General features: G+C 36.6%; 1 protein-coding gene across 1 annotated transcript in view; it reads right to left on the reverse strand.

Annotated features, from left to right (window-relative positions):
* The window catches only part of TRPC4 (transient receptor potential cation channel subfamily C member 4), a 166,549-nt gene that overhangs the window by 69,511 nt on the left and 72,505 nt on the right, over window positions 1-24,533 (reverse strand). The window contains exon 3 of the mRNA XM_031684604.2: window positions 16,134-16,652. Within this exon, the coding sequence (XP_031540464.2) occupies window positions 16,134-16,652 (519 nt within the window). The remainder of the gene's footprint in view (window positions 1-16,133; window positions 16,653-24,533) is intronic.

Raw genomic sequence — 24,533 nt, forward strand, 5'->3', positions numbered from 1 at the left:
GTAACTAAGTGAGGTGATGGATGTGTTAATTAGCTTGATTGTAATCATTTTGCAATGTACAGGTATATCAAATCAACATGCATACACCTCAAATATATACAATTTTTATTTCTCAATTAAATCTCAAAAGCCAGAAAAATAATCCTAATGTTAAAAAAACCTTAATGGGACCTGTGATAGCTCAGTATTATAAGATTCCCTTAAAAAACCAGTGGCAAGACCTTTCTCTCGCTCTTGTATACATATATAAAGAAAATATAGAGAACATATTTATAATCCTGCATTGGGGAAGCTCTTTCTAAACAAGACAAATATCTGAATATATACAAATACAAATACATATGACTGATAGATTGAATACAGAAAAATGTAAATGATGTACACAAAAACAGCAAACCCAAGACCATCTGCAGTATATAAACAAAAGATTTATATTCACAATATATAAAGTGTATCTGCAAGTCAATAAGAAAAAAAATCCAATCTAATAGAAAAATGGGCAAAGAATATGATCATGCAAAACAACCCCAAATTACAATTGGCTAATGAATATATGAGAATATTATCAGCTATGCTAACATATTATGAAGGCAAATTAAAATAATAAACTCATATTTCCCCTTCTTAGATTGGTAAAATTCAGAAAGAATAAGACTATCCAGGGTTAACAGGTGTGAAGAGAAATTGACATTCCCACTCACTACTGGTAGCAGTGTAAATTATTGTCTTTTTAATAGGAAACAAATTTAGTCTATCAAATTTTATGAAACATATTTATTTTGATGAAACTATTCTTCTTCTAAAAATCTATCCTACAAACATACCAGCTCATAAGTGCAAAGGCATTTTTACAAGGAAGTTCATGAAGACTTATTTATAGTAAAGAAAAACTGGGAAAATTTAAATGTCCACCAATAAAGGATTTTATAAAAATGACAATCCAGTATTTACAAATTTCATACAAAACTTAAAAATAATAAGGAAGTTTGTAATTATGATATTTTAAAAATCTTTAAGACATGGTCATCAAAGGAAAAACTAAATTATATAAAATAATCCCATATATATGCATGTAAATATAAAAATCTAACTACTTACAACTGAATATGTGTCCCTGTACGTATTTAGATGTGTGTGTGTGTGTGTTGTGCATGTGGGTGGGGGTGTGGGGTGTGAGGGTGTGCATACACAAACATCTAGGATACTTCCTGCAATATATTCAGCAAATTCTTAACTTTGAGGAAGGAATTGAGAATGGTAAAAAAAAGACTATAACTTTTACCACTCTGTGCATTGAAATCAGTTGAATTGTGTACATTTAGCACATATTAGGTATTTCTATTGTACTTTTAAGTATATATATGTGTATAAAATGATGATTTTTCTATTGTCATATTAAGCTCGATGGAATAAGGGAGCAGTAACATTTCCTGGAATTGGAAAAACCTAAATTGATACATAAAAATAAGTGAAATTAAATCATGGAAAAAAGGTGGAGGAGCAGAATGTTTTCTGGTTATCAAAGTCAAGATTTCAATTTGGGAAAGAAAATGAGATGGAAGGAGAAAGAGAGAAAGCCAAATTTTAAAAATAAATATAATTAAGAGGCATTTTACATTTGTCTTTAATCCTTGTTTCTTTTGAGCAGAGAAAGGCATCATTTTAACAAGCATGAATAAATTAGTAAAGGGATGAAGAATGGTATTCCAAATAGAGGAGATTCATTCTTGTATTAATTCATACTCATAATTATGCATCATAATATCTTAGGAAAGGTGGCAATTTTATGGCCATATGCTAAATGGATTTTAGAGAATTTTATATTCCATACATAAGGTGATATACTGTAAGACAACCATCTATTTCATTAAAAATTCATCATTGGCTTTATTGCCCATCCTATTTATTCTGCCAAATGATATGCTAATAGAAATTTTAGTGTTATAAATCAGGTGTTATCTGAAGCACTAAAATGGAATAAGACTTCCATTTTGTAACAATATGAGAATGAAGTATAACTTTGTTAAGTCTAGATATGGATCTCCACAACTGAAAATAGTAATAAATAAATATAAAAACTTAAAACTAGTAATACAGTTTTCAGCCACTGAAATATACTATATTTACTAAATATAAAACCTACACATCTGTACTCAAACAACAGTAGCAGAGGAAGAGGATTGGCTATGCTTATGTGGCTTAAAGGGGTTTCACTTAGTGTTTTCATGTAGATTAAAAAAATTATATAAAATAGCATCATTGCAATAACTAATCAAACTAAGGGCAAGTAAATTTTCTCCATTAAACTTTGAATATACAAAGGCAATGAATGTATATTTAATTATTTCAGGTTGTGTTAATGAATATTAATCTTACAACTGGAAAAGTGATCATAGACTTCATTTTGTGAAATAATGTGTTTCCTAATTTAACCTCTCTTTCTGGGCTTCCAATTACTTTGTACTTTAACAACTATTACTAATAATGCATGTCATACTAAAACCAAAATGACAAAGGAACAAAAAGTTCCTACACATTTCTGAAAGTGTCAAGAAATAGCCTGGGATGATGATACCTGTTCAACAATAAAGCAGGGAAGTGTGCATAGTGGTGGATCCATGGACCCTGGACTCGGGCCGTATGGAACCCTGGGTCTGCTGTTTGTAAGCTCCCTGACCTTGCACAAGGTCATACTTCATCTTTTTGAGCCTCATCTCCCAAATAGTACAATAATAATAACAAATAATAATACAACCTCTGGCTGTAGATTTCTTGTAAGTATGCTTTATTGAATCAGGGAAACTCCCCTCTATTCCCAGTTTACTGAGACTTTTTACCATGAATGGGTGTTGGATTTTGCAAAACGCTTTTTCGGCATCTGTTGAAATGATCATGTGATTTTCTTTGTCAACCTGTTGATGTGATCAATTACATTAGTTGGTTTCAAATGTTGAACCAACCTTGCCTACCTGGGATAAATCCTACATGGTTATGGTTTATAATTCTTTTTTTTTTTCATTATCAGATTTGATTTTCTAGTATCTTGTTTGAGGAAAAAGTTTGCTTCTAAAAGCATAATTAGAATTCAGTTTTCATCACAAATCTCAAGAGTTTGCCTTGATTCTTTGATTTGCTTACATGACTTTTGTCCTTAAAGACTAATATCCCAGTTTGTTAGGAGGTTTCAGGACCCTCGCACCCTAGTACAGGATGTATTCAATGCAAAGATTAGTTTATTTTTTAAAGTAATCTTATTCCCTCAAATCTTTTCCTTCATGTTTATCATGTTTCCTTTCAGTTTTATATTTAAAACAAATAATATTAATCCCATAAAGTAGTAACTAGAATTCTATAAGAAAGAGTTGTGAGCAATGCTTAAACTGTCATGTATATACATGTGTAATATGTAATTTATGGGATAGCTATTCATATGTTCGGATTAGTTGCTAATGCTGCCGTTAAAAAAATACCACAGACTTTGTGGCTTAAACGACAGAAAATTATTTTCTCACAGCTCTGAAAGCTAGAATTTCAAATCAAGGTGTGGGAGGATTTGTTTGCTTCTCTGGCCATTCTCCTTGGGTTACAGATGGCTGCCTCCTAGCTGTGTTCTTACGTGGTCTTTCCTTTGTGTTCATGCCCCTTACTATCTCTCTGTACGTCCAAATTTCTTATAAGGACACCGGTCAGATTAGATTAGGGTCCAGTTTAATGGTCTCGTGTTTGATTTAATTACCTCTTTAAAGCTCTACGTCCAACTATAGTCACAGTCACCCCCCCAATACTTCTTTCCAGATGTCTCTAAATTCTTTGCTAATAAAGCCCTCTCTAACAATTTTGATTGCCTATTGTAAAAGCAGTTCAAACCACAGCAATTTCAACATATTTTGCATTTAGATGTGGTGGAGCATTTAATGACCTATTAGAGCAAAAATAAGCCCCAACTTCTAGGTGATTTGGTTTACAGCAAGGAATTAAGTTTATTTATTATGATTACTTAAAAAAAAAACCTCTTGCTGTATTTTGTTTATAATTAAATCATTCTCTAAATGTTAGCAGTGTTTTCCCCATTTGTTCACACGTTGATAACTTCCAATATATTAAGTGTTTGGTTAAATTAATGAAAATTTCTATACTTCCTATAAGGCCTGTAGAAATAGCTCTACATTGTTTAGATTAATTATAGTTTAACTGTCAAAAGGGCTTAACATTTCCATACCATGGAATCATATTTATTTGCACACACACAAGTCCATTTGAAATATAAGTAATTTGTTAGGCAATCTTGATCCATCTGAAACCCATGAAAGTAAAAGTGATCCCAAAGAAGTTGAATAAATGTCACAGTTTTCAGGCATTAAACCTTATGCATTATATTTATAGAGGTGTCTTCAGGCCCTCAGACCGTGTTATTTTCCAATACTTCTACCTGGAGTAGTTATTGGGTTGCTTAATATGAAGTCGATTAAAATAAGCAACTGTAAAAGGGTAGCTGAATTAGCACTCTCCAAAGTTGATCGTTGGAAGTCTGAGAGTGGGGAGAGACTCAGACACTGAAAAGGACAGGTTTCTGCTCCACTTTCATATAGGCCTAAAGAGCTATTAATACCAGTGTTTGTTTAAAAAGTCCTAAACTTGCTAAGACCAAAGAGTATAGTAACTGAGGTACATTGAAAAGCTCTGAATTATAAAGAAAAGGTTGGTTTTTTTTCTGTGAATTTGGTTTAAATGGGAGGGAATACATAAAATCATAGACTTTCAGCCAATAATTTTCACATAAACTGACTACATTATAAACGCACACACACACACACAAAATGCTGCCACTTAAAACTCAACTACTTGGAACGTTACTAGCATTATTTTTAGGTCTCTCCATTCTCTGATATCTTTGGATAACAGATTTTCTTGCATATCCACTTTTGCCCTTTCCGAAATGGTTTGCCAAGATTCTCAGACACCCAATCCACACATTCACCACACTGAAGCTGGATTACTGGCCTTATCTCAAAGCCAAGGTTTCTTACATGTTCTGGGCTATTGATTATTTTTCCTTAACAGAAAAAGCTGCAAAACTTAAAACTCTGGTTCTAAAGCCAAAGTCCCAGCCAAAGCTGTATCAGCAACCAGTAGCCCATAAAGAAATGATACAACAGAAAGCAAAACCAGAATGAGAAGTGGAAAAAGATGAGCGAATACAAAGGAAGGACACAAAATGAAACGGTTCAATACACCAACATCTCAGTTATATTTTAATAGCTATCACAGCATCCTGGCACCTAAACTAATCACCTGATCAGTGCTAAGGGAATAATACTGACATCAACATCTGTCTGAACAGATAAAAATCAAACTGTGTAACAGATAAAGATGGAAATCAATCAATATTATTGAAAGCATTTTATTTTCTTAAAAATAATTATTTAATTCTTTTGCTTAAGATAATGCAAAGCAAACTGATACAAAACAATTGTATTTTTGATATGTTTGCCTGAAAATTACTGTAGTAACTCCCCTCCCCAACTCCCAAGGGAGCTATCTGCTGTGTTTCTGTCTTTTCTGGTTGCGTTTACCAGTGTCCTGAAGATAGGGGGCAGTCAAGAAAAATCATACAGCAAGCTTTGTTACTAGAAAGTAACAACGTAACGTTAGTCACCAATGGCCAAGTTATTCTGCAGCACAAAATCCTTTAGAAGGACTACTAACAAGGTCTTACAAAAATGCATCGACTTGAAGAAAAAAACATTTGTTGAGCTCATACACCATGTGCCAGCGCTATCGTAGATGCTGAACATAGCAAAATAAAAACCCCAGTTCTTTGCTTCGGGAGCTCACAGTCTCATAAAGGGGAAAGAAATGTAAACAACTAATTGCAATATAAAGTGGTCAATGGGCGTGCTTCAGACGTAGGAGAGGGAATACAAACCCAGGCTGCGAGAGGGGATGTAGGAGCTTCTGAAGCCGAGTCGTAACATCTTAAGCAGAGAGTAGAATCTAGCCAGCGGTAATGGTTGTATTTCAAGGTAATAAAACAACAAGAAAATTTCCAGAGGTGAGATTCCCTGAGCACAGCCTAGGAGAGGAAATACTGTCAATCTGGAGTTGCCGAGCACACAGCACGGGTCAGAAAGCAGTGAGAGATGGGACTGGACAGCAAATCAGCGTCCAGATCCAATGTAGACTACTGAGGAGATTGGGTTTTATTTTATAGGATCTACAAAGTTAGGGACAGGGAACCAGGTTACAGGTTTAAAATAACATAATAGAGCAGCATTATCCACAATTGCCAAGAGGTGGAAACAGCCCAAATGCCCATCACCAGATTAACAGTCATTTCTCTTGCGTTCTATCAGTCATGCCGGGAGCCGAGGCAGGCTCTGAATGAAGAGGAGGGTAAGAGATGGCATTTCTCAACTGCAGCCGTCTTTCATCTGCCACATCAAACTTCATCACAACCATCAAACCACATCGACACGCCGTGTTCCTTAGGATTGCAGATCCCAGCCCTTCACAGCTAATTCTTTGTTGTTTCCTCTAATCTCAGCTTCTGCCACCCCTCTAACTTATGATCATTTAGTTAGCACTGTTATGTCCTAAGCCCTGTCCACTGATAGTCAAGTCAGACAAGATAACATTTAAATACAGGTGAAGAAAGAGATAAAAATTATGAAACACACAAATAAATAGAAGGCTCTCCGATTTTGATAAAGGCCATGGTGATAACATTGTGGTGTAAGGGCAACCCCAAGAATAAATGGTGGAGGAAGAGGACAGTAATTAGGTGAGTGTTTTGGGAGTCGTCACTGGGAAGGTGATGACATGAACTGAGACCTGATACAGAAGCCATCCCTGCGTGCTGGGCGGAGGCACAGGCTCGAGTCCATGAGGGGTGGGAATGAGGACAGAAAGAACGAAGGGAGTCTCTAAAACTCCTAGAGGGAAACATAGGCAGAACACTCTTTGACATAAATCTCAGCAATATTTTTTTGGATCCTTCTCCTAGAGTAATGGAAATATAAGCAAAAATAAACAAGTGGGACCTAATTAAACTTAAAAGCTTCTGCACAGCCAAGGAAATCATAAACAAAGCGAAAAGATGACCTACGGAATGGGAAAAAACATTTTCAAATGATGCGACTGACAAGGAATTAATTTCCAAAATACACAAACAGCTCAATATCAAAAAAACAAACAACTCAATCAAAAAATGAGCAGAAGACTCAAATAGACCTTTCTCCAAAGAAGACATACAGATGGCCAAAAGGCACATGAAAAGATACTTAACATTACTAATTATTAGAGATGTGCAAATAAAAACTACAGTGAGGTACCACCTCACACTGGTCAGAATGGTAATCATTAAAAAGGCTACAAATAATAAATGCTGAAGAGGGTGTGGAGAAAGGGGAACCCTCCTGCACTGTTGGTGGGAATAAACATTGGTTCAGCCACTGTGGAAAACAGTATAGAGATTTCTTTAAAAACTTAAACTAGAGCTACCATATGATCCAGCAATCTGACTCCTGGGCATATATCCAGAAAAGACGAAAACTCTAACTGGAAAAGATACATGCACCCTGACGTTCACAGCAGCACCATTTACAACAGCCAAGACATGGAAACAACCCAAATGTCCATCGACAGATGACTGGACAAAGAAGCCTCACAGACATAGAAAAGAAACTTACGGTAACCAAAGGGGAAAGGAGGGCGGTAAATTAGGAGTTTGGGATTAATATATACACACTACTATGTATAAAACAGTTCAAACAACAAGGACCTACTCTATAGCACAGGGAGCTATATTCAGTATCTTGTAATAACTTTTAATAGAAAAGAAACCAAAAAAGTATATATATATATATATATATATATATATATATATACACACACACACACACGCATATATATATTTATCTCACATATGTAATATATATGTATCTCTCTGAATCACTTTCCTGTACACCTGAACATTGTAAGCCAACTGTACTACAATAAAAAAATGAATCAGATGGATCTTAATGTTAAAAAGAAAAAAAAGAATGAAGGCACTCTCCATACTCCATCCTCTTTTTTGCCTCCCTGCATCTGCACATGGTATTTTTGCCCCGTAATGACTTTAGCTTCTCTGCCTGGATGACTCCTGGTTTTCCAGTGAAGCTCAATTAAGGCGCTTTTTTTTGTTTTTTGTTTTTTCCAGGAAGCCGCCCCTAAAGCCCTCAGCCCAAGTTAGGAAGCGCTTTTCCTGGGCTCCAGGAAGACAGCCCTGCGGATCCTCTGCGACCCACACGGACGGTTGTGTTTACCTTCCTTCCTTCCTTCCTTCCGTCCCCGACACCCTGGTAGTTATTTGAGAGCAGGGCTTTTGTCTTTGATTTCAGCATCCCCAGCAAGTAGCAAATAGTAAAGGCTGTCTTAATAAGTGAGTGAAGGGCCTAATTAAGAAAGAAGACAAGGAGGGGAGGAGGGAAGAAAATGAGGGAAACATTGTAAATGAGGGAGGCAGCATGTAAAATGTTAGTGCAATCTAGCTGCACAGATATTTTCAGCTTAGAGTCAGCAGTTTCTGCTTGGTTCAGCACTGCTGTCCACACACACACACACACACACAGAGACTTCATTTTATTATCTAAGCAAGAGTACAATGCTAGATTCTAGGAAACTTCTGGAAGAAATCCAAACTTGGCCTGGGACCCGCTGTCTTCTCATTTTGTCTTCTCTGTCTTTGGCACAGAGTAGGTACCCTGCAAGCATATGTGGCATTGTCCTTGGACAGAGAAAGAGCATCTCTGGGCCAGAGCTCTCTAATCCCATCCGCTGTGTTCCTCATGCCTTTGCTTAAGAGCAGCTGCCAGCAAGATGACCTGCTTCCCCCAGTATCAGAGGAGACTGTGGCCAAGAATGAAAAGGGGTTCTGGGCTGCGCGTTCCACAGCTGCCTGGGGAAAACCCCTGAGCCTAGAAAATGCCACGGGGAGAAACAGCAATAGTGCCCAAGACTGAAAACCGAAGCAGTGTTTTGGAATAAGGGAAAACTGGCCTTTTTACAACATGCAGGGAGCTTGCAACTGGGCAGATGAAGGTAAAGAGAAAACCGTTAAGAAAAGAGGTCTTGGTATTTTTCGGTGGCAGCAGGGGCTTGCCCCCGGGGGCTCCCTGAAGCTAAAGGGAAAAGGGAACATTGTGTGGTACAAAGAACAAAAGCCTCATCCCACGAGATGTCTTCCCAGTTCTGTGTGACCCAGAAGCAACCTGTAAACACGCAGTTTCAGAATCACGAATCACCAAATTATAGCACGGGCGTTATACATCCTCGAGCTTTTCCCTGTTTACCTCTGCTTCCAAGAATTGAGACTGAGACACACACACACACACACACACACACACACACACACACACACACACACCCTAACATTTATTTAGAAAAATTGCGACTATGCCTCAGATGGTCAAAGGAGAATGAGGGTGAGGATAAATTTAAAAGCTCACTCTCATACACATGATTAATAAGGGATCTCAAGCAGGAGGTTATACTGTACCTCGAAACCATCAAATTTTCTGGAGAACAGTAATGTTCCTGTTCCATAAAGATTTAAAGGAAACCTATTGGATTTCTGTATTTTCCAGAAAATACGTGGGTTGGGATAAACTGTTCAATCTATAATTTCAAAAATTGGTAATTCTTAATTTGATTTAGTGATAAGTGATGGAGAAAATATGAGACATTAATGACTCAAACAAAAAGAACCCTCAAATTTAAGTGTGAATTTTGTGCAAAAGAAACGCAAGGAATGGTTCTTCATCATTGACAAAATGAACGATTGGATCTGATTAATGCAAAAGAGCCGGTCTTACCCCTGCTCTTGTTTGTCAGTCATCATGGACTTAGAAGCACCAGTTTTATACAGAAAAGGAATTCATTTGAGGACCAAGAGAAGCCGTCTAACACAAAGTGACATTTTTCAAAGATATTATTGTGACGCTAACGTTTTTACCTTATGTCCGTGGCAAATGAACGTTACATTGGGAAGAGTTGCTTATCCTGCGGACGTAACGCATTTTTGTTAGGTAAACAGGAAAGTATACTTCTTGGAAAATAAATCCTTTAATTGTTTCTTTTTGTATTTTATTAAAGCAATATCAAATATGAGCTACATTTTATATCTAACTTAAAGTTAAAGCTTGCTATTTTATGTCTTTAGAAGACAATTTGTCACGTTCTAATCAGCGCAGCTTAAAAGGATGAATTTATGTGATATTTTGGACACATACAATTTCATAGTTGTGGGAGGAAAAAAACACACTTTCAGATATGACTTAGGAAAAAGTGGTTTCATATCATTAATTAGCTGTAAAGAAACTCATGAAGATTGGATTCCAAGCTCTAAAAACCTAGTGTTAAATTAAATGCCTAATGACCTGTCATAGTTCTGTCAGCCAGCCTGACAAGTCCTCAACAGCCATGGGTTCATCCTTCAGAGGCAGGCGCTGAAACGTTTGGTCCCCAGGAGGGGGAGGGGCTGAGGCGTTAGGGAGCCTTGATCCGTGTTGCCCTTGCCTAGCAACAGCCGGCCTGGGCACCTACACGGAGAACAGAGAGGCAGGGCTCAGCCATCGGTCAGTGATGTACCCCGGAGAACACAGACCGAGGAAACTGAGCTAAAGGAATGCTGCTTTCTATCCCTTTTACAAGTCTTTTAATTATTTAAGTCACTCACTGTAGCCTCATGTATTAAAACCCTACCATCTGCCCCGCATTTTTGATGAGCCCTGCTGTGGTTATCAGTTAGCTCTGCGGTGTAGCACGCAGCAGTCAGGTTCAAAGGGCATACATCATCAATGCCTCAAATGTATTTTTAAAAATGCAAGGCAGAAGGATCAATTAAAATCACGTATGCAGTACATAATCTAAGTTACTTTTGAAAGCCTATAATGGAAGAATTCGAGTATGGACAACCTTAGGGTCTGAGATAAAATTTACACACTATACATTTTTGATGAGAATGCATGTTTTAATATAAATAGTTTAGCACGCTGATTATATTAACAGACTGTAAGAAGGATGATCTTATTTTTCATATTCAAAAATTCAATTACCCGTGCAGTCTAGATAAATATTCGTTACAAATACTAAAACATTTCATGATGAAGCCAACCCTTTTCCCTACATAGTCTACAAAGAATGGTGCACGTCACTTCACCGCATGTGCTTTTATACTGAGGGTCTATGAGGGGATAAACAAAAACAATGAGAATAATAATAACAACTAATTATAATAGAAAGCTACTCTTCCATGGACAAATGTGCCAGGAAGGATGCTAAGCTCTGGACTTGTATTACCACACTTCACTCTTCACTACTGACCTATAATATAAGGTAGGTAGTATTTTCCTGTTTTAAAGGTGAGAAAACAAAAACTCAGAGGACAGTTTGCCTAACATCCTACCTGGTTAGGAACAGAAAACAGAATTGTATCCATTTCACAGGCTTCCTGTGTTTCACACAAAATTTATTTCAATTAGACAGAGATGACTTACTTGATACCAGCAAACAGACGTCTTTCCAACAGTTCTTAGATGCCCGGAAGTTCACCTGAAACTATGACCATGGTGTGTGTACTTGAGATGGAGAGCTTTTATTTCTCTGTCACATGACAGGGAAATATGACCTCTTCCCTTCCATCTTTTCATTTCCTCAGGTCTATTCTCCTTTTTAAGTAGGATTTTTTTTCCCTACCAAACTCTTGGGTCTTACTTTGCACATAGGGGGAATGGAAGCTCCGAGAATCCTGTTACTGGCAGGATAGACATTAAGTAGAGAGGAGGGAAAATTCCTTTTGCCTCTGCTCCATTCATCATCTAACTGCTCTCCCAGCACCCAGCACCCTTCTGGTGCCTCCGCCTTTCCCTCTCCTTCCCTCCTGCTGAGCTGGGGGCCCCTCTGGTTGCACTGGGGCTGGATTCTCTGTGATCCCCCAGTCCCTGAATTCTACCTTCCAGGTATCCTTTCTGATCGTGGGTTTGTCTGTTGATTCCACATCAAGGAGTTTTGAATAAATCAAGAAACAGAAACCCATAAATCTTGAGAGCTTTAAAGAGCTGTGATTGTGGAATATTTGGAGTCAATCCAATGCCTCACGCTGTGGAAGGCATCTGGTTGACCTGAAGCTCTTCACGTTTCTCCCACTGCTCCAAAATGGGATGAACAGGTATGAGTAGAGGGCTGTTTAAGTGCGGGTTGCTCTCCTTCCTCTTTAGCAACTCCCTTCATTTCTAAGACAGAACTCAGATTAGTACCAAAGTTAATGTTGCTTCAACAGCCATGGCTTCATCCTTTATACAGAGGCAGGCACTGAAACATTAATGTTGCAAAACTATTGACATACCTTCAGGAAAAGGGAAAAGTAAATTTAAAAGAACATATGCTGTTGACTATGTAAAGATGATCTTTTTTCTCACTTTAATTTGAACAGCTGTAAAGAGGCTGAATTGTAATCTTTTCATACAAAATAACGTATTTCACTGCTTTCCATTATTCTTCCACATCTAAGCTTCTTTGCTTTTGGACTCGTTACTTCACAATGTTGTCAGCCATGTGGAACTAAAACTAGGTAAGGTCTTTGCTGTAAAAATACTTAAGAAATGTGTCAAGCTCTTCCTCCATGTTCAATAATTTTACTAATATTAGGCAAGAGGAAAGACAGCATGAAAGTAATTTTAACTGCCATAAATTCTGGATCTGCAAAAATTATGCTCGGGACCAAAGGACAAGTTCCTCGTCTAAGGCATTTCTTCAACCACCCCTCAACGTTACCTCACACGTAGCAGGAGAATCAGTTCTAAGGGTATGGATTCTGGTTCTGTATTTTTCTGGCTTCCTTTGACACTATTCGTTTTGATCAGTAACATTGGGATGGGATGCTGGTGTCTAACCTTGGTCAAGGAGACTTTCTCTGTTCCCGTCTCACAATGAGACAATAATGATTATTATCTGAAGCAAAAAAAAAAATTTATAAAGTGAAGTAAGGAAGAAAGCAAGAAGGGCCTCTGCACTCTTTGGAAATATCAAGTCCTTCTTTAAAATGAGAAAACAAAAAAGCTTCCTGTTGAAATTAGGGCTTAATTACGAAGAAGCTGAGCCACGACACACAGTTCTGGGCTCCACTGAACTAGGCGAGGAGCTCCAAGCTGATCAGGTTCACCACACCCTTACCAGGATAGCTAGGTGGAGGCAACTTGGCCTGAGGGTTACAGCAAAACTTTTGTAGTTAAGATCTGGATTTGCATCTGGGCTCCAAGATTTAACAGAGTAACGATGCACCTTATTGAGCAGGCAGATTCCTCACAGGAAAAAAAGAGAGTTTATAGTTCATAGATTTGTTTGGAGGTTTAAGTATTCTAAACCATGTTAACGACTTAACCAAGTCCCTCACATTTACTGATTCAAATTGCTAGCTCCTTGATGGTCTTTCTTTTACCAGAAGGTGATCAACACAGCTATAACATCGTTTGTCTGGTATTAATAGAAGCAATAATTCCTTTTTCTATGCCTGTAAAATGACACACAGTGAATGCAGGCCTTCCTTTTTGGATGATATTAGAGACGTATCAGAACAAGTCTGTAATCAAGTCTTGCTAACATGAATTGTTCTAATATCTGAGTTCAGAGGAAGGCGATTAACCTAAACAAATTAATCAGGCAAAGAAACATGCAGGGACTCTTCCAGAACTAAGAGATTCTGCACCTTCATTCAAGTGCATTCATACTGAGCATATTGAGAGCAACGCATACTGAGTATCTTTTCTCCATCAGGTACTGAGGTATGACTGGTGAACAGGACAGCTGTGTTCCTGACATTTATGGCCTAAAGAAGGCAAGTGAAAGGCAGCAATACAATGCAATCCAGAGTGCGAATGACAAGGGGCATTCATCCCGGAGACCACATGGAGGGGCATTGCTTTAATGGAGTCTCCCTGTGGGTGAGGAGACTAGAGATGTGCTTTAAAGACTGAGTAGCACTCAGCCATGTGAAAACTAATGGGAAGCCGTTCCAAAAACATAAGAGACGGACGAAAGACAAACTTCAAACTTTTTTAGGCTGAAACAAGGAAAACTTGTGGTGAAAAGGTAAAAAGGCAAGACATTTATGTTAAAGCAGAGTTTCATTTAAGACATATGATCTTACTAGAAAATCTTAAATATTTTGAAATCGATAATTTCTGAACAATGTAGGAATATGTTTCATAAAACACAAGCCACACACAATTTCACAGAATTTATACAAAAGTGAAATCTTATTCTTGCTTTTATAATGCTATTAGCCCTCCGAAGTTACTTTGCTTTGGAAAAATGGTCCACTCCAGGGAAATCTGCTCTTTGACAGTGAATAAAAGATACTCTGGAACAACTCTGTAAGAATTTTGTTTTAATTTTTTCTCCACCATAATCTCAGAAGATTTAAAGAGGAAATGCAAATGCAGCATCTTTTTTAAAATGTGTATTTTAAAAGATATTACTAATTCTTATTTTCTTATGATATGTTTTATGATTTGAGCCATCTTTCAGCCTTCAAATTCCACAACTTCATTTTAGCAAAAAGTACAAGCATCTGGAAAGAAGTGTTAGAAATTATCAAACGTTTTCTATTGCTTTGCTTCTGAAACATCTAATGAAGGACTCAATTTGTGGCTTTTTGTTCAACAAGCTTTGAAGTTGAGTTCACTTTGTATACTCCTAACATGTACAAAAGAAACTAAGCAAAGAAAAAAATGTGCAGTTGGAATGAACATTTTTAGTGGTTCAGGAATAAAACAGAGAACAATGTATATTTAATGTTTGATCAGTTCCAATGAATGCAATCACTTTAAATTTTCTAATTTAGTATTTTAAAATCCTTAACCAAGTGAAGTTTCTCATCAGTTTCTTCTAGTTGCGTATTAAAATTATTCTAGTCCTTTTCGAAAGCGGGACCCTGAGTTCTAAACACAAGAACCTAAAAAATGAGGTGATACTGCTGACGTGGCTCAAACCAGTGCCTGTGATTTTAGAATCAGAGGAAATACACACAAAATGAAGCTGTTTCCTTAACTGTTCAGGGAAAAGATCGTTTCAGTTAGTTTCAGGTTCCCATAACAACTGGCCAAAGAACTCCAGGAAAAATTCAAAGCAGCAAATTCTGGTATCGTGAACCTTAAGTATTTAGTAAGCAGCAACAGATAAAGCAGCCAGTGATGATCTGGAATAATCAGGGCCAAGTTGAAAAAAACAAAACACTCTTTTTTATTCAGAAGTTTCTTTTTCATTTCCTTTCTTTTTCATCTTATACACACATATAGTTCTTTCCAACTACTGTTCTTCATTACTGTAATTCACCAGTGAACAGAAAACCAGTACTTTCTGGAGGTAGATGTAAACAGATTTTTGAGAACTTGCTCAAACTCAGCGATGGAAGCGAAAAACCATTATGCTAGGGGATAAGTGTAATAGATCTGAGTTTTTCTTATTTAATACTCAAATCCATGGAAATGTACTGAAAAATTTATTACTCTCCTGTAATTAACTTCATTCACTTCTCATTCCTGTGACAAATCAAGAAACTAAGCCAGACTTGAGAGAAATTTCAGTCCTTTCCTTCTGCTGTTGGCTTTCCTTTGTTAATAACTTCTGATTATGCATTTTATTAATGTCAGACATTATCATTAAGAGCCTTCATACACATCCATTCATTTTACACTCCTAGAAATCTACGGGGAAAATATTTTTTATATATGAAAAAATATACATAATCAAATATTATAAATAAGTCCATTTAAACAGAAGCTTCAGATCTGTGTGACCCTCTAAAGTAACAAGACTTATAAATGACAGAACCAGAACTTTTAGTGCAGAGATTCTAAAATTCAATAGTTTCACTGTTATCCCCCAGTAAATGTGTACATTTTGACACAGATGCCAAAGACCATCACCAATTATTACACCGCTTATTGCCACTCTTCAACGTGTTTCATAATCAGTAACCTGACAAACAACAAATATCATCCCCTTACAGTTAAATAGAAAATGCTTTAAAACCCCAACCTCACCGTGATTTAAATTCTGCGGTATGTGGACGGATAAGGTCTGGCAACACTCACCTCTTTTTGACGGTACTTAATGGCCAATTTGAGTCTCGCGAGATCATTTCCACTCTGCTCTTCTATGAGACTATTGTCATCGCGGTAATTCAGGATGATTTCCAGCTCTCTGGAACTTCTTGTCTGATCCAGGAGGTCCTTAGCAAATTGTTTGCACTGTCGTGACAGCTCCTCGTACTCTGACTTGAATTCATTTTCCACCTTACTCAGTTCCTGGAGCTCCCAACTCAACTGAAAGGCTGTGAGAAAAGGATCTTCACTTGACAGGGCGATGAGGGAGGGGCTGGCCAGCGCCTTGTAGATGTTGAGTCTGGAGCGTGAGTGGCGGAGGCTGTCCACATCCGAGCTGGACACGCATTCAACGCAGTTACAGCGGACCTCGTGGGGCCTGGGCACTGACACCCCTTTCTGGACTAAAAGTTTTATTATCTCGTAGTTATTTGTATGGGCTGCCAAAATGATTGGTGTAATGTCCGGAGTGAATTCAGAGAACTGCTTATCAAGGAGTATGGGCGGCACCTAGAAAGAAGAAAGCAGAAGTTACTCATTTGCTCAAGCTGGTGAATTTCAAACAGCATGCTATAGCAAAGTTGAACAAGATTCATAAATCTTTTGCCAGTACTTTTTTTTTTTTTTTGCAAGGAAGATGGGGCTTTTTTCCCCCTCACAAGACAAGAAAAAATTAGAGGGGGAAAAAAAGCTTTCCAATGTAATGACACAGTCTTCTTTGTTTAATCCAGATTGTGACATTTTATGAAAAATCTGAAAATAAGTGGCTACGAAAACTCTTTACTTGATAAAAGATTTTCTTGCTCCCACCTTATTTCCTGACTGACAGTCTTTGCTTTTCTTTCCCAGAGATGTGGCCTCCTTAAATAATCAAGAAATACACTGAAAAATAGTTATGATCTATTTTAAGCCCAAGCTTTTCATAGAAAAAAAATTTTTTTTTAATTCCTCAATCAGGTTTTCTGCTTGTTTGCTTTATCTTCTGCATTCCTAAAATCCAGCCTATGCTTAAATGTGGCAGCAGAACATAAGAGAGCTGGCCTATCGGCCTTCAGTTTTCATCTGTCCCTTTATAGTATGTTTTCCAGATAACAAGAGATGCTCCAGTGCTAACATCACTGTTTTATTAGAAATAAATGCTTCCCCATAAATCAGGTCCCCATTCATTCCTTCAATAACTTCCTTTGGGTTATACTCTAGGAATAGTAATGTCAAAAATAATTTAGTAGGCGTTATTCAGGAGGCATCTGTTAAGCACATTAAGCCTCACTATTCATTATTCACACTTTATAGACATGGTCTCTCGGTGAGGAAGCAGAAGTCCTGCGGCTGGAACCCAGGTCCATCTGTCTGACACCCTAACCTCTATGTATTGCACTACACCACGCTGCTTTGCAGTTTCTGGTTTAATATTTCTTCCTGCTGGTAGAAAGTCGTAGAGGCATCTATGCAAATGAATGCTACAGAAGGACAAGTGAAACAGACATGGCAGAAAAAGTGACACCACGTGTCATTAAAATATGCTGCTGGTTGAATATGATTGAAAACACAAAAGGATGCAAAGAAAACAAGTATGTAGAGAAAAACAAAACTCATAGGAGACTTTAATTGTACTACTTTTAAGTAGATTAACAATTTTTATATAAGAATAATTCAACTTATATGCTTTTAATTCATCTGGCCATTTTGAATATCCATTTATTTCATAAGACACACACTATATATGTGTATATATATTTTAACATATTAAGTAGTTTATTTATTTGGCAGACAAGGACCTGCTGGGACTCTGAGCAGCCAGCCCAGCAGGCATATATGTTCATCCAGGTCCCAGAATGTAGGCTTTGGGGCTTCTCTCATTGCATTGAAAAATAATGATAAAACAAAAACACTTCATCAGTTGCCTGTGACTGAGTACTAACTACACGCCAGCATCAGTTACATGTTTGAAAATTGGGGCTTTTCTTATTCTACCATCCCTTCTAAGTTTAATATCTTACATTCTTCTGTATGTACAATTTTGCCCTCTTCTTCTTTTAATTATTGAGTATTACTCCTGGACCCATGGGTTCTTCCTTTATTTCATTCAATATATTATAATTCACTGCAATGATTATTCATTTTGAACTTGCTACTGAGGTACGGCATACCTAATATGGTAAATGCGTAAATATCACTGTACAGCTTGATATCTTTTTAAAATGTAAATACACCTGCGTGACATGACACAGATAAAAATCTAGAAGAGGATCTGCTCCCCAGGAACCTCCCTCTTGTCACCTCCCAGTCATTACACGTTGTAGTCACCAATCTAAACTGCTATCACCACAGATAACCTGCACGTACTTTTTGACTTTATATAAATGAATCATAAAGCACACACCTTTTATGTCTATCTTTTTCTGTTCCAAACTAACTCATATGGTTAGTAGTATTCGTTTTTGTTACTTCTATTCTGCATAATATTTTGATTTATAAATATGGCACAATTTATCATTCTATTTTTGATGACACATGTGTGGTTTCCATCTGTGACTATTAAGAATATTGCTCCTATGCACATTTTTGTCCATGTCTGTTGGCCCGGTATCTAGGAATGGCATTTCTGGGTTAAAGAGTTTTCTTAAGCAGTGATACCAATCTTTATGGCCACCACAAATTATACGTGGTATTTCAGTTACTTGTCAGTCTTTCTAGCCACCTATTTATTAAGGCCATTCATTATGTCAAGCAACCATTTTGAACTGCTTTATTTATTATTTATTATGAGAAATGGATGTTGAGCTTGACTAAGGCCTTTTATACTTCATAATCACATAATTTTTCTCCTTAGTCCTAAAATTATGGTGCACGCACACGTACACATGTACACACACACACACACACACACAGTAGAATACTATGCAAATGATTTTAGCATACGAATTTAGTAAATTCCCTAAGGAGAGTATGAATAAAGCACAAGGGAAATTAATCTAGAGACAAGATTATTTTTACTAGGTAGAATCAGAAAAGGATTTTAGGAGGAATTCATACTTAAGACTGTTGGAACAAGCAACGTAGGAAAGTTACAGGAAAATGACAGCAACAAGAAGAAAATAAGGAAGATGAAGTCATAGAAAATAATTTAGAATATGGGATAAGTCATATAGAGATAAATAAATGTCAAGTGCCTTCATGCAGATGAGGGCAAGACTAGGGAAGGTTCTGAATAGCATTATTTTATAAACATTAGTGGAGTCATAGAAGAGTTGAACCAGAAGGGTAGTGGGATAATTCCGAAGTATTAACGTTACTCTAGCATATTTTGATTAATGAATTTGAAAGTAGACTGGTTGGAGGCAGAGAAAGGAGCCTGGTAACGATTGCTATGTGAACAATGGAAAAGGAAAGGCCGTGATTATGAGCTGTCAAGCAGGTGAGGTAGGGGTCTGGGAGAAGGGGAATAGAAGCATGGACTAAGACGTCAGAGAACAAGAGAGGTGCATCCAGATGCCCTGAGCTAGTTTCCAGTTCAGATTTCAGTTTCTTTAATATCTACTTTTCTGGGAGGGAAAGCTGGACGTAAACAGAAGTAAACAATTCAAAGTTCCATTACAGAATGGCAATGTTCTAATGACACATTTGCAAAATCTAGCACTGACATGGGGGCTTCTAGAGAAGTTCTAAATCCAAGAAGGGCCCTCCTTCTCCTCTCTTCTGCCCTTTAGCTGGCTCTAAATGAAAGCTGATAAAAGGACACTTCTGACTTCTTGCGAAAATGAGAGAGCCCTCCCAAACTACCTCTTGCCTTGGAAGATGGCATTACCATGGCCAAGAAGAGGACAGCAAAGAACTGTGACTGAGAGACTCCTATTGGCTCAGTGGCTGCAGCTGAGACATTTACCAAGTTGATTATCAGCGTGACTATCTACTCAATACTCAGAAATTTAAAGAAGTCTAACACAGAAGGCATCTGAGCTCAGAAACATCTAGAATAATCCAGAAAATGGACTTGCTCCCTCTTCTTCATTCTTCGTTCACCAGCCTATTTTCTGTCTCCATCCTTTTCTTTGTTTTATTCGGTATCTTCAATATACAACTGTCTCTCTTTCCTTTTATGGTTCCAATTTTATAAGTGAAGATCATATTTTTCTAACATTAAATAAATAGGTCACTGTAAGTGCTCGGTAGCTATTACTTAAAACTGGTTTTGACTGAGACCTTTTTTTCCAAGTTTTTCAAATTTACCATTCAGAATATTGAAGGATAGATATGAAAATCAGGAGCATAATGCTGAAGATAAAAAAAAAATCACACTCTGCTTGACTTAGCTTAGCTGACGTAAGCTCTATAGACATGAAAGCATTACACCCAAGCAAACATACATGCATTGAGATATATACTCACATTACTCATAAACAACACACTCACGCATCAAAAAAATTTCAGCTGATTGAATTATATAATTCACCCAGTAATCTACAACTAAGTAGAAGAAGCAGTTAAAAGATGATCCTGAGACCAAATTCATGTCCCTGTTTCTTACATTGCATAACTGGAAGTTCACTCTTTTTCCTCTGTTTAAGCTTTATGAATGCGTATTTGTTCAATGACTTTTTCTCAACCTTGCCATAACATTAGTTACACTATTAACTGAATCTTTTTCATGTCACATAGCATTAAGGATGATTGACATACGCATAAACTGATTAACTCACATTAATTAGTTTAACTGGTTACTCTTAACTCAGACATGGATAGCTTTTCTCAAATTTATCCCCAAATGCTTTATCATGAAGTGACTCAACACCAGTGTGAGGCATAAACTGTAAAATCTAGAGTGTGACATTTTATCCAAATATAGAAATGTCTCTTTGTCACGAACACATGCATTTTTTGAACTATTAATGCTGAAGTATACATTTCTAGGAGAGAAATTCATCCTGGAGTGACATTCATCCAATTTAAGAGTATTCATTTCCTTAAGTTCAGCATTTGTTAAAGTAGGTTGCATAAATTGATTAAAAGAAATGTACTTATATAATATTATTTGGTGTATCCTAAATTATTAAGACTAAATAGGTCCATATTCTGATCTGTACTCTTAATTAGTTATATTGTGAAAGTCTCCTAAGATCTGTCCTACTGTCATATGAAAGAGGCTATCCCCATAACATGAAATGGCTGTGACCTTAAAACCTTATTCATACTACAGTTGATAGCACAATAATTGAAAGTTTATGAGAATTTTTTTCCAAATGCTTCAACAAAAATGTGTTGAATTCTTTAGTTTCATCTTGCTTTTCACTTCAGCATTTTTTATCTAATGAATTAAAACTTCATTTCTTAAAACTCAGGACTACAAATATATTCACCCATGAACTTACACAAAAATCCAGCGGTTGTCATATGAATGAATGAAGAGACAGATGGATGAATGAATGAATGAATAGTTAAGTAACAATCTTATCTAAACAAAGTCAACTTTACTTTTTTTTTAGGCCCAAACTGTTTTCTGGAAAGACTCAACAGAATTCAAAAATATTACTTGAGCAGAAAAAGGAATTCCCTGTTGGTCCCAGCATAGAGCTAATAATTTACCAGTATGTTCACAGCCCATCTTTTAGAGGAAACACTCTTGTGCCTTCTACTGCTTCTGAGTGGCTAAGATTTTAAAGATGCTAATAGTCTGACATCTAATGAAAACTTAATCCAGAAAATAATTATAAAAAGCAGCTCAAAAGGGATCAGTTACCATACATACATATGGGTACATATGGCTCTAAATCAGGGCTTCTTAAATATTCGTGTGCCACTAACTCTCTCGGGTCTCCAGAGCAGTCTGTGGATGCTTATTCAGAAAGAATATTTCTAAACATTAGTGCACAGTATTATGCCAGAAAAAAAGTATTTAACTATAGATTTGAAATATATTTAAAAACAAGTATGTGATGTGGTAACATATATGCTCTATTAATGCATTAAATGAAACACTTTATTTGCAGGTAATTAGACTAATTTTGAAGTCAGGATCAGCATACAAATATATCAAATATACAGTAAAATTGTGATCTGATAGGAAGATATCTATAATTTTGGCTACTGACAAAGACACAGAAACTGTTTTCAAAGCTAATATTTTGGCCTATGTCCATAATTGAAGGAAAGTATATATTCTGTTTAGAAGTTAGTAAGAATATAGATGTAATTTTTCCATCCTAGTTCACAGATATCCTTGAATTTTCTCCATTGCATCCCTAAGTTAAGGAACTCTTCAAGGCTGATTAAGCTGGATTCAGAAAACTCAAATGAGAATTTTAACTAAAAAACACTAACTAGAGAGTGGTTTTCTAGGAGAGGCAATTAGAGAATTAGAAAGACTTTTTGGAAAGGAAAGAAAGAAAGCATTATTTTTGAAATAAAAAAGATATTCATCTTAATTCAAAGACAGAGTGTTGTATGATTATAAATGTCTTTGAATATCAAGCAGAACAAATAGATCACAAGACAGACACAGACACACACATGCACGGACACACACACATTCACATACACGGACACACATGGGCATTAACTTCAGGAGGGAGAATTCTGGAATTTTAGGGAAAGATCTAGAAGACTTAACATGTAAATAAGTGATATTTTAGGCGACAATAAAGAGCAATGAAGAAAATGCATATCAAAAAAATGAGGCATAAACAGCAAAGGAAATTTTGCTGTTCTAAGGAAATTTAGGTCTGTAGACTGAGAGGTTTCATCAGGTCTTTTGCTGAAAAAATGAAAACAATGGTATAGAATAGACACATCCTGCGGATAGCCCCTACTCCCAAGGTTTTATAAAAGAGGAATAATGTAAAGTCATCAGATACACAGTATAAGTGGGTACCAATGGAAATGCAACTACCATCAAATTTCTCATCTTCACTTATCAAAATCTGCAAGACAGTGTAACTGCATCTACAAATAATTTTTAACAAAAAATGTGACTGAAGAATTCTATACCCAGGCAAGTTCTCACCCTATTAGGATAAAAGAAAAATATCTGTGTCTTGGTTATCCTGGAATTCAGAAGGAACATCACACATATGCTTTATAGGAGCAGATTTTCCAGAAGGTATTGTAACCAATATTAATGATATTCCCCTCCAGATGGGAAAAAGAAAAAAAGGCTGAGCCATGAATCTTGCAATATCTAGAGTTAATTCAAATGCTTATTTGTATTGTGCTTGGAATTTAGTCATATGGTTGATAAATAAAGATACTTGAAGGAAAAGGAAAAAGAATATCCAATAATCATTTCAAAGTCAGTTATAAACTCTCTCCCTGTAACCTAGGAACTGGGGGGATAGGGTTTGAGATTAGAAAATAAAAAAAAAATATATCACTTTATTTTACTGAGTCTCTTAGAAGCAACATAGATCTTCCTTAATTCAGCTCATATGTATGTGAGCCTCTGTCTTTTAATTAGGGGCAACTGGCCTATTCATATTAATGTGATAATAAATAGTATTAGTTTTGGTTTCCATATTATTTTATACTTATTGTTTATCTTGGATTTAGCTCTCTCCTTTACTTTTGTATTTTTTTTAATTTAGGTATAGTCTGTTCACAATGTTGTGTCAATTTCTTACTTTTGAATTTTAAATAAGCAATAAATAACCCAAACCTTAGGAGTTAACAAAGTAAGAAATTCCATTCTAAAAAACCCAAGGATCAAAAAGAAAATGAAAATGAAGTTAAAAATTCTCTGGAAAGGAGACCACCAGAATAACTATTAGCAAATCCAACTGTGTATGAAAATAATAAAATATAGTGTAAAAATAGGGCTTATTTCAGAACTGTAAATCCTTTTATTATACTTTTCACTATAATTCATTACAATGAATTATTTTTCACAGACACCGGAGTCAGATTGCCTGGATTTACTGCAAGTTTTTACTTTACACTCCCTGTGTGGCCTTGGTCAAATTATTGAATCTCTCTGTGCTTCACTTTCCTCATCTGTAAAATGGGCCAATAAAAGTACCTACCTGTGGCACTGTTATGAGAGTCACATGGGTTTATGTAGTAGAGCACTTAGAGCAGGGCATGGCCCTTAGTGGGAGCTTGATACATGTTTACCTGATTGTAACTGTCTGTCTCTGCGTTGGAATGTAAGCTCTGTGAGGGCAGGGACTGCACTGGTTTTGTTCACCAACTTGAGCCTAGCTCTAATGCTGGCATATGAATAATAAATAATGCTACATGAGCCAACAAACAGTTATTAAAGGAGTGAATGCATCTATGAGTGGTGCAGTGAAGTGTTTCCGAAACTTTCAGGTATTTTTTATCAAATGTGATGCTACCACACATGAACAGGTGTTGGATCAATTCCATCACCATTCCTATGATGAAGTCTATTTACCAAAA

This window comes from Vicugna pacos, chromosome 14, assembly GCF_048564905.1.
Source record: "Vicugna pacos chromosome 14, VicPac4, whole genome shotgun sequence".
NCBI lineage: Eukaryota > Metazoa > Chordata > Mammalia > Artiodactyla > Camelidae > Vicugna > Vicugna pacos.